Here is an 18,261-nt window from a genome sequence, read left to right as displayed (position 1 = left end):
AGTGCATTCTGAAGTTTTGGGAAAACTTCAAATTGAGGGGTTCATGTAAATTGCTAATATTTCAAAGACAGAGGAATAACTTCTCTTACCTTCTTTTTCAGCCCAGAAGCACTAGAAATCCATGGATCTTTTACGTGGCTTGGGCAAACACAGTACAAGCTTCAACTGAAAAGCCAGGAAGTCTATAGCTTGCAGCTAAAAGCTTGCTTTGTTCATACAGGTGTCTATAATCTTGGAACCCCCAGAGTATTTGCCAAGCTAGCGGACCAAGTTACTTTGTTTGAAACGAGTCAGCAGAACTCCATGCCTGCACTGATTATTATTAATAATATCTGACCACTTTCTGAAAAATCATACTAAAAGACAAAAATAAATGGGATTCTTTTCTTATATTGCTGGTTGACATTTTGCTGCAGTTTTTTTGAAATAGCACCTCAAACATCTAACTTGTTACTAGAAATTGTGTAGGAAAGAGAATAGCAAAATATTCAGACTACTTGTCAGTTTGTTTCTCGATGCAACGCACGTTGGACTGAAAAATTCGTTTATCCTTTTATAATGTATTTCTTCTCCGGTAATTAAGATGTTCATAACACAAAATAATCTTTAACTCCAAATCTGAACATATTTGTATGTCCTATGCCCTGTCAAAAACGCAGCTTGACTGCTGTTCCAACTTCCAGCATGGTGTGTTTAATATTTGTGGCTGTATTAGGATATGGTTCAGGAAGAAGCCATCACTGGCTTTTTCCTGTCTAAAGCCATTAGTCATGATAAATCCCAACCTTACTGTGAAGTTCAATAGGGTATCTCCAATCTGTTCCTCAGTTCTTTAGTATAAAACTTTGAGTTTCCATGTTTATGAAAGCTGATGACCTTCCAAGGTTTACATACAAGCCCCACCTATGGTGTTTCAAAAATAATTTCTTCAACCAGTTTGAGTATTTTTTCTCATTCATCTCAGCACAGAATGCACTATTTCACAACCATGAGATTGTCATTTAAATTGTCACTTGCTTTATTATGTAACTATAACAATTGATCTGTTTTAAAAAAAAATCTACTCAAGATTTTCAAGAAATGTATTATATTTATAACAAATGTACTGTAAATAGAATAAAACATACACCATATTCACTGTATGGACTGCTGCCTTTAAATTTTTTCCTTCCTTTGTATACAGCTTTGGCAACCTACTAGTGCTGATTTTGTATATAAATTCGGTTGTGTACACTAGAATGTTCATTCTAGTCCTTTTTGCTCTGAAGTTTCCATCTTGTTGTGGTAGTGGTGGTATACATGGAAAATTGCAGAGGTTGCTGTAGTTGTCTTTTGAGTTCTCACATGGTATTTCTGTGAGCAAGTCTCAGAATTCAGCTATATGGGGAATATCAGTTAATATGTGATGAGGATTTTTAATTTGAGTAGTAGCTGCTGAACATAGAGAAGGCTGTGAAGTAATCAAGTGCAGCAAAACCAGCGTAGAGTTAGGAGATGTGGTTTATGATGGATTACCTGTGAACAAGGAAAAACTGACGTACCTAAGGAAACCCAAGACTTCTGTCTGTCTGCTGTATCATGTGGCTGAAGGAAATTCCATCACAGGACAGCACTGACTTATGAAACAGTCAATCTGCATTCAGAAGCTTTTTTTCTTTTTTTGACACCTTTTATCAGCACTACTGTATGACTGTTTCCAGGACTTAAATTCCTGAAAAGTCTTTGAATTCATTCACAGCATGTGGCCTTTCGTAGTCATACTTAATGACTGTGGGCTGTGCTGATTTATCAACGGAATAGTTGAATATTACATAACAAATGTGCTGCTTCTGGGATGGAGTTCTTTTCTGCTATCGGGCAGATTTGAAGGCTACACTTCCTAAATTTTTCTTGGCACTGCATTGTAGCCTTATACTATGTCATGAGTGCTCTGTCTTGGCACTCTTTTTAGGAAAGAAAACATTATTTATTCCAGTCAGCTATCGTGCTGTAGGCCACTAAGTACTAAGTCATATCTGATGTGTTTTCAGCACTTCTTTGAATACTTGAGTGGCAGAAGTCACATTAATCAGACAGAGGATGTTTCCACATGAGTTTTGTGACATATGAGTCATAATTTAACCAACTTTCAGCCTGTCAGAAGAAACTGCTAAGAAATACCTCGTGATTTGGAAGTTTCACTGTTGTAAAGAGTAGCCTTACTGCTGGCTTAATTAACTGCTGCCTTGTGTAGTGTTTGTCAGTGATCCTAACTTTTAGATTAAGTAAACCAGTCCTTGATGTTTCTATTGGTGTATATCTAGTTTTTTTAAAAAACAAAAACACTGATAAGATTATGTAGCTTGGCTTGAAGCAACTACCATATATAGATCAACCCTTCATGTTTCTCAATGCTTATAGGAGTAGGGTGAGCTACTGATGTGGCAGGAGGCTAAAGGAGCTGGAGTAATGGGTAAAATTAGCAGCCTCTTCAGCATATACATATGAGATGCTTTTCTAAGTCTGTTTATGTAGACATGAGATTTCTTTCTGTGCGGACCAACTGTTCCCCAAAGTTCTCAACTAAGCAAAGCTCAGCAGTCTAAGCTGTTTCAACCCTATAAATAAACCAGGCTTCGATTATACTGTAGATATAATATGTAGCTTTAAAAAAAAAAAAAAAGAAACAACAAAGTATTTACTTTCTCTTCACCCTTCAGTGAAATCTTTTTGTTCTCTTCCCCAGCATGCTCGTTAAAAAAAAATACTGAGATTTTCAACTTGTCATATTCTAAGACAACAACGGAAGAGCAGTATTTGAGTTTAACTTTTTAAAGCTTAGTATAATGTTAGAAAAGACTGGTGTTATATGTCTGAGGAATGACTTGTAAATGTTAAACCATAAGCCAAAGTGCTTTATTTCCAAATCAACATCAGTTCCTTCATGCTGCATTGTCAGTTGTGTAGATTATCACAGGATCACAAAATCGTTTAGGTTGGAAGAGACCTCCAAGATCACCAAGTCCAACCTCTGACCTAACACTACCAAACACTACCAAGTCCTCCACTAAACCCTATCACTAAGCTCTACATCTAAATGTCTTTTCAAGACCTCCAGGGATGGTGACTCAACCACTTCCCTGGGCAGCCCATTCCAATATCTAACAACCCTTTCCATAAATAAGATCTTTCTAATATCCAACTTAAACCTCCCCTGGCACAACTTCCCCCTTGTCCTATCACTGGGCATATGGGAGAATAGACCAACCCCACCTTGCTACAGCCTCCTTTAAGGTACCTGTAGAGAGCAATAACGTTGCCCTTGAGCCTCTTCTCCAGGCTAAACAACTCCAGCTCCCTCAGCTGCTCCTCCTAAGACTTGTTCTCCAGACCCCTCACCAGCTTCTAATGTGTAAAGCTGGCCACAGTAGAGATCAAAATCTCTGAATTTAGTAAAATGTCCAGTTTCATTTTGCATGATAGAGAATTTGTGAGTAAATTAGATTTGCATCAAGTAAAACACAGAAGTAGTTCCATACCTTAGAGTACTTAAAAATTAGGATTTTTATTTGAGCTGCATCACCAACTAGCATGGTCCTGGAATGAGGTGGGTGAGTTGTGGCATCTATTTCATATTTACAAGCATGTGCTTCTGCATCCTATGGTACGAGGAAGCAAGTGATGTGAGAATTCAGGTAGTTTTGCCAAGATTTGTTGAAATGCTGCATTGGCAGGTTACAATTTTGTGCAATGCATATCTGTAAAAATACAGTTTGCTGATGTCTTCAATAGGCCCTGAATATGACATAGAAAGCACATAACACTTCTGAAAGCATGATTTTAGAATGGAGGGAAAACAAGACCATGCAGTTGGTGGCTTTTATGCTTTATATCACTTCCTTAAGCTTGAGAGGGAATTCCAATATTTGAATCCATTGTGTATATGAATAAATGGCATTCATAGTATCGCAGATAAATTATTTGTGCTCTTCACTTTTCCTAGTAATTCAGGCAGCCTGATCTGTGTTCCTAACTCTCCTGTAAAGCAGTGAAAATAATCATTTTGTTTTAATGTACAAGTTGTAGCTGGCTGATGTGTATTCTAGAATTTGCTTACAAAACTTGCATACATTCATTAGTATGGTTAACTGAGGCAGTATCTAGTTCTCTTGTATTGAACTGTCACGTCTCTGAGTAGCTTGTCAAGATGCTTAAGAATGTTGGAAGAGAAAGCAGGTAAACTGCATGCCGTGAGTTAAAGGGAATGTAGAGAGTGTGCAGTCCTTGAATGGGGAGGGAGGGGAAGGTAGGCAGAGGACAGAATGAGTAAAATCATGAACAAGCGGTAGGAAACTCAGCTACTGGGAGGGGAAGAAGGAAGAAAGGACAGTTGCAAAGTGAAAACTGAGGACTTCATGGTAATGAAAAATGAGAATACTGTTCAGATGGCGCCTGTAGGCAGAGTGATTACCAAAGAGATAGCAGAAGGTGACTGCTGTCACTCAGGCAAAACTTGTGAAAGTGTGCAAGCACAGCAGGATTGAAAAGGAAGGGGCAGCTTTGAGAGAAACTTTGGAAAGCAGAAGGATGGGATCACAGTTTAAAACCAGATAAAAATGAAGAAACTGAGCAGCACAGGGCAAGCTGAAGGAGAAAACATGCAATGCTTGTTCTTAAAGAGAAAAAAAAAAAAGAAAAAGTTTAAAAGTCTGTATTTCGTATTGAAGCTCTATTTAATTTGTTGTTCAGGCTGTCAGCCACAAATTCGGGAGTCATTGCAGTTGGTGGTTACTGAAAGGTGGAACCTTCAGCTATTTTGTGAGCAAGCAAAGACTGCTTTAATGACTCGTATGCAACTAGGTTGGCTGCTAGTATAGTGGAAGGAATGTCCGGAATCTCCTATAGAACTTTGCAAAAAGGCTCCGTTCTGTGCTTCGGTTATAATATTTAACTGAAGGGAGATTTCCTTGATTCTTCTTACTATTATAGGAGATGACTGATGTTATAGCAATGCCTTGTGCCTTTTCTGCTGTCAGCCATAAGTTCCCATCTACCTTCTCAGAAATGGTAGAAATTGCACAAAATATAGTATTCCCCTGAAATTGTGTACTGCATTTGTGGGGGGAAAAAAAAAAAAGGTCTATTTATATAGGTATGGAGTTTCAGAACTGGTTGCCTCATCTTAACTTTTTAACTAAACTCTTATACGTCAGAACAAGAAAAATAATCTTAGCTTTAAATTAAAATCTAAATTACTTGTGATGGAAACACATCTATAATGTCTCTGTCTTAAACTGCATTTTTTTAATCTTGTTTAAACATTCAGTATAATAGAGTAAGGCTTTAACTACCAATAAATACCAAAAAGTAAGCCATATACTGCAAATTCACAGGATTCACAGTAATAATTGTTGTCTAATCTATATACAAACTAATTTTTTTTTTTTTTTACTATCATGGTATTGAGTGCAGACTATTAGTGTATTACTAGGAAACTGTCTACCAATTTACTTTAAATACACAAGTCCATCTGTATAATGGATTTAGAAATTCTGGAGAATGTTGGTCTTTCACAGTACAGTTATTAGACAGATAATGTTCTGCTACTCAGCATGAGTGAAAAGCTGCGCTCTTTGTGCGAGTTGTTTACAACTTCAAATTTGGAAATTTGGATAGAATTGGGCTTAGTCACACAGCCTTCATTCTTACTAATAAGAAATTCTCTCCAGTCCACTTGATTTAAAAGTTATTTCCTAAAATTAAATTTAAATACTGTCATGTTTCTGAAATCATATGCTTGTATTGGAAAAAAAATATATATATATGCTGTCTGTAACCACACAGGGTCAGTGACAAGTTTAGAATGATAAATTAGGGGAAAAAAATGGGGAAAGCTGGTTAACAAGTTAAAACCATTGTGAAATGAACTCTTTTTTTGCAACTTCTAAAAAAGTTTAACTTTCTAATTAGGAAAAGGACGTTGGGCTAGTTTCCCTATCAGATCTTTGTAATAACAAGAAAACTTTCCCAAACAAAAGAGAACTTCTGCAATTAGATCTCCCAGAGACCTTCAAAAATTGCAGTCAAAACACTTTGACTCTTGGCATTTTTTTTGACATTCAGTTTTTAGCGATAAATAAGGTAGGAAACATCATGTCAAAATCAAAAATAAATTCAGAATGCCTGACAGTGCTGTCCAAAAGCTTAGATAGCTCATGGGAAAAGCACCATGCATATATACTGAGAAGGTTACAGATAAATCACAATAACTGTAAAATTTACCCACTACACTAGCTTTAAAAATGTATAGACCGTTATATGAAGGGAAAGTGATTTTATTTTCATCTTTATGAAGAATCAGATGCTTGATGGAAGGCCACTTTAACTCAGATTCACTCCTATTCTTACAGCTTCTTACATAGTTACTTTTGGTCCATGCAGTATGTGGATCTGGCAACTCCTTTCAGCAAAGAAATCTAATTTGAGGTAGAGAGAAGCACTTGGCATAATATGCAGTCAAAAGATAATCACAGTTATGCATTCCATGTATTTCAAACATAAAGTCAGCAGAGACATGCTTCTGATATTTATTACCTTCCCATAACTCAAGAACTGGCACCTGAGGATTTTTGCAATATATCAGGAGAGGACAGAAAGGACATCCCAGATTTGTAAAGTTAGCTTTGATCCGTAGAGTGTCCGCTGTGTACTTGCTCCAGCGAGAAACTGTGGGTCATATATGTTATGGCTGATTGTATAACTGAATTTACTTCTCAGCGCCCTTTCCTGAATGAAGCCTTTTCTGCATGCTGCTACATTTTTAAAAATTCTGATATGCTTTGTAGGTGGGCAGGACACTGCAATATGTGCAGTCACGGGAGCCACATCAATACAGCCGATGACATTGTCAGGGATGTCCACAGTGGCAGTAGACATCTCTCCATCACATATACCATCATAGAAGTCAGCCTATGCAAATGAAGAGACATTCTGCTGCTCCAGAATTATATGCAAGAAGTACTGGATGTTTCCATCATATGTAAATCCCATTTCTATTACATTTGCACCGAAAGCCAGCACATGGGGATTGCTGACTGTCATCAAGTGAATGAACATTTTTGTCAGGCTTGGGCACAAATATAGTTTTCGAAGACATTTTCATGTATGTTAATATAGTAGATATTGTTCTGGAAGTTTCCTGTGAGAATCTCCACAGTGCGGGACTGCTGAGATTTCTGGACTGCTAACTGCAAGCTGAGTTTGCATTTCTTGGTCATACAGCTGAGAAAAATTGCTGATCACAGGGCTGAGTATGGTCAACCATCCCACTTCTTCAAATAAGATCTTTTTTTTTTCTTTTTTTTTTTTTCCTTCAAATCTATGCTCTCATCCATGGCACCATGCTAGTGACCAGCCTGATGCTGCCATAAGAGACATCCATTCTGGGTCAAGACTACAATCTGGGAGGCACCTGTAGTCACAAGGAGGAAACCACTGTCAGGGAAAGTAGTGCCTTGAAACCGCTTTTAAGGCAGGACAGTCAGTTCTTCCATCATCAAGTAGTTGTTAGAGGATAAAGTATCTGTTGTCCAGAGAATGATTAAACCCCTTAGGACAAGATTCTGTGTGCTCCAAAGCTTACTGGTGCCTTTGGGCAGCAGGTGAAAGATGGTAGAACTGTGGTTGGACATGTGGCTGTTCGTGGTGTCATTGTATCTGAAATAGGTCCCTGCCACCACCTTCCCTGCCTCATCCTCTCTAGTTCTGCTGATAAGCAAGCCAGTCATGGCAAGGGAGATGAAGTTGCAGACCTCAAACAACACTCTTTGCTTTCTTATATTCCTCTTGATAGATGTAAATGTGTAACTCCCATCCTCTGAAACAAAGATATGACTGTTGGAGACTGAGCGTCTGGTGCTGTAAGCAAAAAGGGTCCAGCTGAGCTCCTTGCACTGGGAGTCTGTCCCCAGGTAGCCTCAATGGGCATTTGAGAGTTCAAACACATGGGAGGTGACTCCTGCTGATGGGACCCACCTGCCAAGGCTCTCGAAGTACAGGTAAACCTGGCCATTGATCACTGTCATGACTCTGTGCACAAAGGTGATGGTGCTGACAACAGCTTCTTTGGCCTTAAGTTCTTCTGGGATGGGGAGTGGGGAGAGGCTGCTCTCAGAAGCATCCATGCTGATGAAAACATCCTTCCCTAGGTACATGGATATCTTTGGCTGCCCTTTAGAGCCAAACCCTTCACAGGGGTGCTGCAGGATGGTGGGGTCAGCACTGGAGTAGCTCATGTAGGTTTCTCTCATCAACGTCACCGTGAGGCCAAAAAATATTGCGTGTACCAGCTGCCAGTGGCTGCAATCCAAGGCGTCCCTGCTGCCCCACGAGCAGAGCCACAGCCTGGCCACTAGTGCCCACCAAGGCCAAAATGCCATCTTCCTGGCTCCTGGAGGGCTGAGGGCCGCGTTGAAGAGCTGGGACAAGTGGCAGTGGGGTCTGGGGCGGCAGCTGGGACAGAGCACAGAACATGGCGGCAGCTGGCTCCTCCCCTCCCTGTGAGGTTCCTCTGTCAGCGTGTGGCAGAGGCGGCTGCTGCTGAGAGGTGTGCTTCCCAGGGGACCCCGGGCAGGGACAGAGCCTGGCTGGATTGGGGTGGGGATATGAAGAGGAGCTGCTTTCATCAGAGTTTTTTCTTCAGCCGCAAGGTTTCCTCATGGACTTTATCATTGCCTGAGTAAAACGCTCCACAAGCCTCACACTTTTTCAGTGGGTCTTATATGAGATTTCAACTCTGCTCCAACCATCTGGAGTTTAAGACTTATCCAAATTAACCACTAGATGTTGCCATTAATTACATAGGAGATGTTGGCAGTCCTTGGCACGGTGGGGTTTCTCATGTTTCTTCCTCCCTCTCTTCAGCAGCTTCAGGGTAGTGCTGGCACTGCCAGGGTAGGCAGGCAGAGGGGAGAGGGGTGGCATTGCCCAACCAAATGGAAGTGGGAGGTAGAAGATGAGGCAGAATTATACAGATGCTAGAAGTGACATAAATCTCAGAAGGGAATAAAGAAGAAGTGAAACTTGGGAGCTTTAAACTTTTAGGGCAAGCAGTACTTCTGTGAAACAAGGTCAGAACTAGGACAACCATTCTGAAATAAAGCTTCTGTCTATCCAGGCAAGCAAGGTGAAGACAATAAGGAGGTGTCATGAGAAGCAGAGGGTAACCACAAAGAAGCATCTGGTAGGTCAGGGAGTGCGGGGTGCGCAAGGCAAGCTTAAAATACAGGGAAATGCAAAGAACTGGAGACAGATGAGGCCAAGTTAACATGAAAGGTGAGAAGGCCTTGAAAGGGATCGCAGGAGAATACGGTGAAGCAAAAATGTTGAAAAAAAGGATGATGAATGTGGAAACAGGCATGTAAAGAGAGTGGAAATGTGTATTTATCGAAGTATGAAGGAGGGTAGAGAGGGCCATGTCCCAAGAATTGGAGCCCTAGTACCAGTATTTCATGGGGTTCTTTGAGTCTAGGCACTCTATATTTTTTCCTGTCTGTATACAGGGTTTACTTTAGGAGCACTGTATAGCTTTCCAGTTTTGCAATTTTTTTTTTCTCTGACATTGAAAAATGCATTCAGTAGTTACTACTAAATTATTATGTCATGTCATATTACTACATGTGTCTTACATTGGCAGGAAGTTGGAAAATCTCTCGATTCTACTATTGCATACTATATTCACTGGCATTTTATCAGCTGCTTTGTGAGATTTATCTATGTTGTCTTTAGTTTTAAATTCCTGCCTCGGGTGCCGTGGGAAATACATAAAAAAAAAAACCCCATTGTATTGCTGAGTATGGGTGGCTGCTCTCTTACTTTTGTATCCAAATTATATGAGTTAAGCACTGCTGCCATCTAGTGCTTTCTGCTTCTAAACGTGTTCTGTCTCAGTAGGTGGACATGACTTTTATTCCTTTTCAGAAAAAGTATTATTTGTTAGGTTATGTGATAAAAGACTCTTCTCCACAAAAACAGAGGAGCAGAGAGGACCAATGAGGGGACCAATAATCTAACTAAACTAACCAATAAACTAACTAAGAGAAATGAGGTACTGTGACTTGGCTTCTCCCAGAGCTGTCCAAGGAGAGCCAACAGCCCCATGGTCTGTGTGTGATGCCCACTGAGATAATGGGGCAGGTTCACCAAATCCCCTGACAGACTGAGAGGGGTTTCTGCCTAGAGCTGTGGAAATCTCTATTGGATGCAGGGAAAGATCCTTTTGGGATTGTACAAAACTCATGACAGTATATTTGGAGAGGGGAACCCAAGGTGGGAAAAGAAAAGAGATCACAATGATTTGTGGAGAGACAAACATGGGGAAAAAAGGACAAAAGGGATCAGTCTGGTGTAAGCAAGCTAATGGTCATGGTGCATGTCCAGCCATGCCCAGTGCCTGACTATCACGGACTGTCCTGCATTCTTATTTAACTAAATTTCTAACTATTTTCCTAGGTGAGGGGATTCTCTATTCTGCATGTATTTGCAACTCCTGACATCACTTTGATATTGTTCAGAGCTTCAGCTAAAAGAAGGAAAAAAAAATAAAATGCTTGATTCAGCGATTAGAAATTTATCAAGAGAGAGATTTTGAAGAATTATTTCTCTCCCACTGAGACCTTATGTAGAGAACAAAATAATAGTCTACATTCTTCATGGTGTCGTAGGTCATAGATAAATGTTACCTACCATCAGGATTCAAGACTTAAAGATAACAGAGAATGAGTACTGATTTACTTTGAGTAAATCCTTGTCAGTAAAATCCAAGATACAAATTTTCTAGTGACTTGTGCCTTTAAACATCATCTTTTCCATAATGAGGATTATGTATTCCTTGATTCACACGTGTTTAAAAACTTTTGTTCTAGCTTTGTTTACTAAGTAGCTTGGGAGTCCTGAAATTAGATGTCTCTCAGGATAAACTACATCAAAATATACCTAAACCCTGTTTATTAGTGTAATTTCTTGACCTTTGGGCAAAATTCTTAGTATTTGGAAGTGATTGCATTTCTTGAAACATATTCAGCTACACTTTAATTTCACTTTTGAAATTGGCTTTTGCTAAGGTCAGCAGCAGAATATAGAGGTTTAGAGTAATTGTTCTTTGACACTTGCTTAGATTGTGTATTGCTCCAGAACAAACACAAAAGGTGTCAAAATAAAAACAGAAGATTTTTCACATTTAGTGCTTGTTTATTGACAGAATTCCTGTGCAGTGAAAATAATGCTCAATACCTGCGACATTTGTGGGTCCCAGTGCAGTTTGTGTTTTGAGCTGTTACCAAAAGGATTCTCTTTTCCATTGCCATTTATGTATAGCAAATTCCTTTAGATAAAAAGACAAGTCAATTAAATTGTTTTAAGGTGTAAGGAACACTCTGTAAAAGTGGTAGATTGAGGGGAAAATACCTATACTTTGCTGAGGTAGGTTGTATTGTAAATAGTATGATGAAAATGATAATAAAAAAATACTGGTTTTGGATGGCTTTCATTGTTTAAACCTGAGGTCACAATAGCTGCACATTTTGAGGAAGCTCAGTAATAAACGAAAGCCTCCTTACTGATTTCCTTTTCACTCCACTGATGAAACCGTAAAATAAAGATTCCTAATATTCTTCTTTTGGAAAATGCAAGTATGGCTGCTTTACTGACAGCAGTCATCCCGTCAGTGAGACTGCTCGAAGGAGGATGGAATCGTATGCGGTAAAATCATGGCTATGATCAGATTAATGGGGATGGAATTTCTCTTCAAAATTATTCCCAGAGATATTTATGAAATATATGAAACCAGGCTTCCAACTTTACTCAAAAGATTTAGTGTTAAAGTTCTTCTAATTCAGTGTTTACTGTGATGCAGAGCTGTCTACGCAGAAGTGTCATCTAGCACAGACAACAGAAATCAGGTCTCTGAATTGCAGTGGATATAGCAATGACTCCTGGATCTTTTTTGCTTATTCTACTGTTACTCCAGTGAGGTAAGAGATTATTTCTGAGTATTGTAAAATATATTTGCAGTAGTGGAAATCCACCGAAGGAACTTCAACCTTTCTTCGTATGCATATTGCCATTATTTCAGTCACTTAATGTTTGCTGCCTTTTCAAACTTATTACCCTTGAATAATTTCATGGAAAAGACAAAAAAATAGCGAGAGTAAAAACTAGGCTGGTGCAGAGGATAATCATTTTCTCAACACTTCTGTTTTTGAAACCATGAATGCTGATTAAATGTATTCCAGGACTGAGTGATTTCCTGATCCCATTTAAATCAAGATTTATTTACTATGCATTTCTATCAGTTTACAAGAGTAAATCACCAATTTGTAAAATGTCACTTGGCTAATGAGTTCTGCTAATTGCCTTAGTAGTAGCTGAAAAAGTGAAAAATTAATGTTTTAAAAATGTTGCTTATGGACTATAGCAGTGTATAAATCAATTCAGCTGGTGCTTGTGAATGTTAGTCTCTTGGGTTTTCCTCTTTTTAAGTTAGAATAGATGTGGTGTTCTCCTCCTGATAACTGCGGCATAGTTCCTTACCCGATTTCCTCCAGGAAAATGGAAATCCTGCTCAAAAAAAAGACGATAACTTTAGATTTTTATTTACTGAAGGAAATAACTTAATGATAGTCCTTAAACAAGTGTCTCCTGAGCCCTGGGTATTTTGATGCCCTAGGCTGCAGAATATATTTTTGTATGTTGAGGAGGTTGCAGAGAAAGTAACAATTACTTCTGACCAAGAGAATAAATACTTACACTTGAAAACATGACCCGAGTGTACCAAAAAGCTCTGCAGCCACTGGACAGATTAAAAACAAACAAACAGGCAAAACATTACATCTCTCCCTATTGTGCTGCCATGGGCTACCAAAGGGAGCTGCTGTAGGAGGGAAAGGGCAGTGGTGGCTCAAAGCACTTGTAGCGCTGCTCGGGAGAAAGAGTAGGAGGAAAGAATACTCCAGAACGGTTTCCTGTTGTGACAGAACTGATTGAATGCATCACTTGAGTTCAGGGGATGTGGCTCAGGAATCACAACTAATACCATTTTTCATCTTAATATCTGTCCTTAAAGATCACAGTTTTATTCTCCAGACTGCAGAGGAGAGATGCCTTAGAGGTTCATGTTCTGTTTCTGGCTGCTTTTCAGATCCTCTCTGGTTATCTATAGGTCAAAAGAGCCTTAAGCATTCTGAATGAACTGTATTCTCAGCTACACAAAAAATACTATTAAATTCCTTTATTATTTTTATAGTTGTATATTACAGCAGAACTTGTCTTTAACTTACTGAAATCCCATTTAGAAATATTTGTATTTTTAGAATAATATGTAGAACTTGTACATAACAGGACCTTAAAAGGTTATAAGGAAAAAAGGAATATTTTATTGTTTGTCACTTTTTTTTTTTTTGTACCAGGCAAAGAATTTCTTCTGTACATGCTAGGGTTCAGAGAAAATAAATGGGTGCTGAACTTACTCTTCAGAAAAGTTATATATTCTTCTGCCCAAGATATTGCTATAGTATTGTTCAGTATTTTATGAAGCTGGCTACTGGCTGTAACTTTTCTGAAGACTCTGTACCTATTTTTACTATTCTATAATATCTTTCTGAGGGTGTGAAACTTGATGTTGATGAAGATTGCCATGACAAATCTTTAATTTTCTCAGTATTGATAACTTACCATTAAAAACAGGTTGTTTAAACTCCTTTCATTGAAGATTTGCATGCTTATATGCCTATGCTACACAAGAGGAATGAGAATGTATGCGTTAGGGTGACAGTGGAAGGGCAGGTATGTAATGGAAACTTTCTTCACTATGCTGCTGTCTTCCTCATTACTTTGGCTGATAATTATTGACAGAAATGGGAAGTTTTCTTTGAAAAAGCAGCACTGCTGCATGTTTTCTTTTGTCTTGAACAGAATCTTTACAATGAAAATCCAAAAATTTAAGTGTAAAAGTTTAAAACTAAGAGACTTTATCCGAGTGAATGTTCTGCCTGAGCTGTCAGTGCTCTGTATCTCAGTGTGAGTGAGGACACTGAGTGACGGGAAAGTGCCAGCTTTGCAGAAGCACTGCAGTGCCAAGCAGCTTTGGAAGAAGAGTATGGAAATAAGAGCTCAAGCTCCTGCTCTTACACTGATCATATATTGAAATTACCACCAAGCCAGCTGTACCAACCAATGCACCAGCATTAGCATCCTCAGGAGCAGATGGGACAGCAGTCCAGAAATCCATGCTTGCTAGAAGAGCTTATGTTGCTGCACTGTCTGGTGGTAAATGGCTGTACTCTCAATAATCTTAACTAGTTTGAACAGTTTACCAAGTAGAACTGTCTCCTGAAAAAATATATTGCTCTGCTCATTATGAATGCTGTGCAGCAACTCTTAATAAAAGTCTTCTATGCTGCAGTAGACAGTTAAGTTTGTTAAACAGGTAATTATTCTTGTCAGGAGGGTTTAGTCAGGTACGGCTTCCTAGGAATGATGATAATATTTCAGCATGATGTTACTTATACAGTATCTGCATGATAGATGCATTGACCAATGTAGCATTTCCAAAGACACTGAAATGAGAAATAGATCCAACCTTGGCAGCCACACAGTGGACACTGACTTCTGGCTCAGGAGAATAAAGTCTTCATTTCAAGATACTGCTTTTAGGCATGAAGCATGCAAAAATAAGTCTTTGCCACTGGATACCACTGACTGATAGAGTCCCTGTGTCTATAAAATGAATTTGAAATTTGCTGTGTTTCTTTAAGCAACAAGGTGGAAAATCCCAAAGTCATTTTTTGGTTCAAATTTTCTAAAAGTTCAAGTGAGATTTGTCTAAATAAAAAGTGAGCAAAGTATTCAGGATTTGGAGTAACATACAGATGTGATCATTTGCCTCCTTCCAGCAATTTTATTTCTCTTTCTCTAATATTTTCAAAATGTTATGCTTATAATTCTTCATTTTTGGTACAATTCCTTATTTTTTCATGGATTCCAACCCATGCATTAAATGATACAGCAATGTTGTCAACACTTTTTCTAGTCAAGGTACAAGAAAGAAGCCAAGAATAAAAATGTTTTTTAAATCTTTCATTAACATATGCTGGTTTTCTTCATGTTGCGTGTGGGGCGCAGCTTCATAAAGAGAAGAGGGTCTCTCAAGAATTAGCTATAGTACTCAGAAGATTGTTGGGGAAAAGTCATTTGTTGTAGAGTGCAGAGTATAACAAACAAAAAATAGAACATATTTTGAGCATAAATTATAAAATAGACAAATCCATTATTAGATTAAGCTATAATTTTTATTAGTTTATTATTAATATTATTATTATTTATTATTAGATTAAGCTATAACAGGGGAAAATTTTGACTAAGAGCCCAAAGAAAATTTATTGCAATATTTTATATAGGCAAAATATTTGGCCTTACAAACCACTACAGAAAGTATTCCTGAGGGCGTAATCCATTTTTGCACAAATGCCCTTCTCAGATATGTTATTTAAGTTATTGCTGAATGCGGTCATATTTCCAAAGGATGTTGCTGCATGCTGATAGAGAAGAGTTGTTTTAAAAAGTACCTTTTGTAGGCACCCATATTCCATTTCTTGTAAACAATATGACTAGCACTTAGTGCTTTCTCTTCAGTTTCTTTCTTTCTTTCTTTCCTTTTTTTTTTTTTTAAATAAAAATAAAAATCTTTCAGGATCCTTGTTTCATCTTTAGATACTTAAACAGGGCTTTGAAAATCTATCTTTCTAAATTTATTTGTAGTACCCCAAAATCTTCAGTTTCTAAACAGCATATTTCAGCAGCTTTTCATATTAGTCCAATCAAGAAAAAAATAATGAGCACTGTTGAATGGTTCATGGTAAGTGACTCACTGCACAATTTGTTGTAATACATAAAAACCTCTTCTGTGATAAGATATTTTGTTCCACTGGGAAAGATATTTAATAGTCAGAGTGGATCAGTAATTACTTATGGGTCCTTCAATTCCACCATTTTAACAACGTTGTATCATATCCTCTAAACAATAACATCTCTGTATACAAATAAATTTTGAGCTTAGCATTAACACATTTTGAATGTCTGCCTGTAACAGTGATGCCGATTTTGTTTTTGGGTGTGAAGAACACATGCATATGGATGCATATAACCACTTATGTCCAAGGAACCAATAGGGCTCATTTCATATTGTGTTCTTATGTGCAAGTCAAAAAAAAAAAATCTTAATCTGAAGGATGAAATTTAGGGCCTGGTAACTTAAATAACCACTGAATATTTAAATAATCAATATACACCCTTGCTAGTAGCACCATATAATTGTAGTGACTTCTGAAACCCCAGAAGTGTCTTCTGAGAGGAGGTGGTACCTTAAATTTGATGACATACAGATTTCAAACCCAATAAGGGTATCAGAGAAAACTGATTCTCAGGCCTTGGAACTGTATGGTCAGGGACCTATTTGAGTCATTTGAGTTTGCTAGAAAAAGAATTTGAAAGTTATGGAACCTAATGTTAGAGATCAAGAGAAAGCTTTAATTTTGTCCACATAATAAATCAAAAAACTCCACAAAATTACTTATATTTACTAAAAAATAGACCAGCAACTATTGTTTTTATTCCAGAATTTTGCAGAATCTGACAACTAATCTGGAAAAGTGGTTTTACTATATCTATTCTGCACAAGGAATGTATATTTCTCTATAACAATGTAGGCTTCTGTTTGCTTGTATGTCATCTACCTTTAATTGGCCACCTAAATAATTCAAAATATTTACCTAGGCAGTTGCTAAAATATTTAACAATATGTTCAGCATTTATTCCCTGGGGAATTGTTCCCATCCTTGCCTGATGCTGCTATCTTTCATTTCATATGTGTCGTTTGGGCACAGGAGGGAAATCTAGAATTAATAGCTCAGATCCATGTCTTTAAGATCATTGAAATGCCTTAAAGGAAAGAGTATTCAGTATGTTTTTTTCTTTGTCTTGAGTAATGGGTTGTCATTTATTACAGTCTACTTATTCACATCTGAAAATCGTTACTTCAGATGCCAGATGTCTCATCATTTTTTGCATTTGGCAGACACGGATCCTCAGCTGGCGAAAGCTATGGCAAAATCATTCAAGTAAATGAAAGACCGTCCCATTAATGTCCTCACTGAACATCGATGCATCCAACGGAGGTGGATGATGAGAATAAAGTGACAGTTACATCAGTACAGCTTAGCAGTAGGAGCAAAGTGGATATCTCTCGTTGTTTTGATTTCTCTTTAAAAGCTCTTTTTAGCATTAGAAAAATGCAAATGTACTAAATGAGAAAGATAATACAAGACTCTAAACCACAAAATTTTTCATGGTGTATACCATCTTATTCTTGAAGGCTACAGAACACATGGATGGGAGACTTTGATCCTATTAACATCGCATGAGTGGAGATCAGCAAGAAAACAAAACCTCGAGTTATGCCAATGGGAAAGTCAGTTACATAAGTAATTGTCTACAAACACAGGAAAAATACCCTTTCTTTTACAAGGAACTAAGGTCATCCATGGCTAACTGGAAAACAAGGTTAGTCCTGCCCCTAGATCTGCCTGTGGCATTTTTGGTCCCGTATTACCTAAAGACCATTAATAAATATAGCCTTGTTCTTCAAACATACCCAGCTCCTGTCCGTCAGAATATGGTGTAGCTGTCTGGTGACATGGGCCACTCTGAGGGATCTAGTGTGGGTTCATGGCCTGACTCTTTGGAGCACATCACAATTTTTCTTTTTCCTCCTATGCAGAAAATAACTCTCCAGCTGTGCACATCTGTCTAGAATGTGGTTACAGAACTTCTAGCAAATTATTTTTGAAGTTATTTTAGATCCAGAGGAGATTTAATGTGAGGAGTACAGCAGACTTTATTCTCAGCTGACTGAAGTTCACAGTAGCTTTTGGCCTTGAGCCAGTTTTTGTCAGGTGCAGAGCAAGCATCCCCAAACTCTAATTTCATTGTCAATCAGTGCAGCAGCAACCACCACAGCCACCCTGAAGGTAGTGACTGAGATATCTCGAGGCTACAGAAACTACCTGTCTTTCACTTCCCACATTTTAAAAACTGTGGAGTGCATCCCAATTTCATAAACATAAATAGATTAAAAATTAATCTGATTTGACTGTAAAATATTTTAAATAGTTTTTGCCAGTTTGCTCATCAGGTGTCTACAACACCAGTGAATAAAAGGATCCTCACTCT

General features: G+C 38.1%; 3 protein-coding genes across 6 annotated transcripts in view; 2 read left to right on the top strand and 1 right to left on the bottom strand.

Moving 5' to 3' along the window:
• TRAPPC8 (trafficking protein particle complex subunit 8) overlaps positions 1-1,142 on the top strand; it is a 50,222-nt gene extending 49,080 nt beyond the window's left edge. For all 4 annotated transcript variants that reach the window (XM_080581143.1, XM_080581142.1, XM_080581141.1 and 1 more), the window contains one exon: positions 102-1,142. In XM_080581143.1, the coding sequence (XP_080437269.1) occupies positions 102-336 (235 nt within the window). In that variant the 3' untranslated portion in view covers positions 337-1,142. The remainder of the gene's footprint in view (positions 1-101) is intronic.
• A 3,988-nt stretch (positions 1,143-5,130) lies between these two features.
• LOC308190716 (cation channel sperm-associated auxiliary subunit delta-like) lies at positions 5,131-7,501 on the bottom strand. Its single transcript, XM_080582372.1, is given in 3 exon segments — positions 5,131-6,442; positions 6,446-6,591; positions 6,627-7,501. Coding segments are annotated over 3 exon segments (747 nt in total). The 5' UTR covers positions 6,916-7,501; the 3' UTR covers positions 5,131-6,130.
• Positions 7,502-10,683: 3,182 nt separating this feature from the next.
• LOC308189629 (opsin-5-like) overlaps positions 10,684-18,261 on the top strand; it is a 67,352-nt gene continuing 59,774 nt past the window's right edge. The window contains exon 1 of the mRNA XM_080579834.1: positions 10,684-12,008. The gene's annotated coding sequence lies outside the window, so the exon portion shown is untranslated. The remainder of the gene's footprint in view (positions 12,009-18,261) is intronic.

This window comes from Anser brachyrhynchus (assembly GCF_964034855.1).
Source record: "Anser brachyrhynchus genome assembly, chromosome: 2".
Taxonomy (NCBI): domain Eukaryota; kingdom Metazoa; phylum Chordata; class Aves; order Anseriformes; family Anatidae; genus Anser; species Anser brachyrhynchus.
This window is presented reverse-complemented; position numbering and strand designations above follow the sequence as displayed.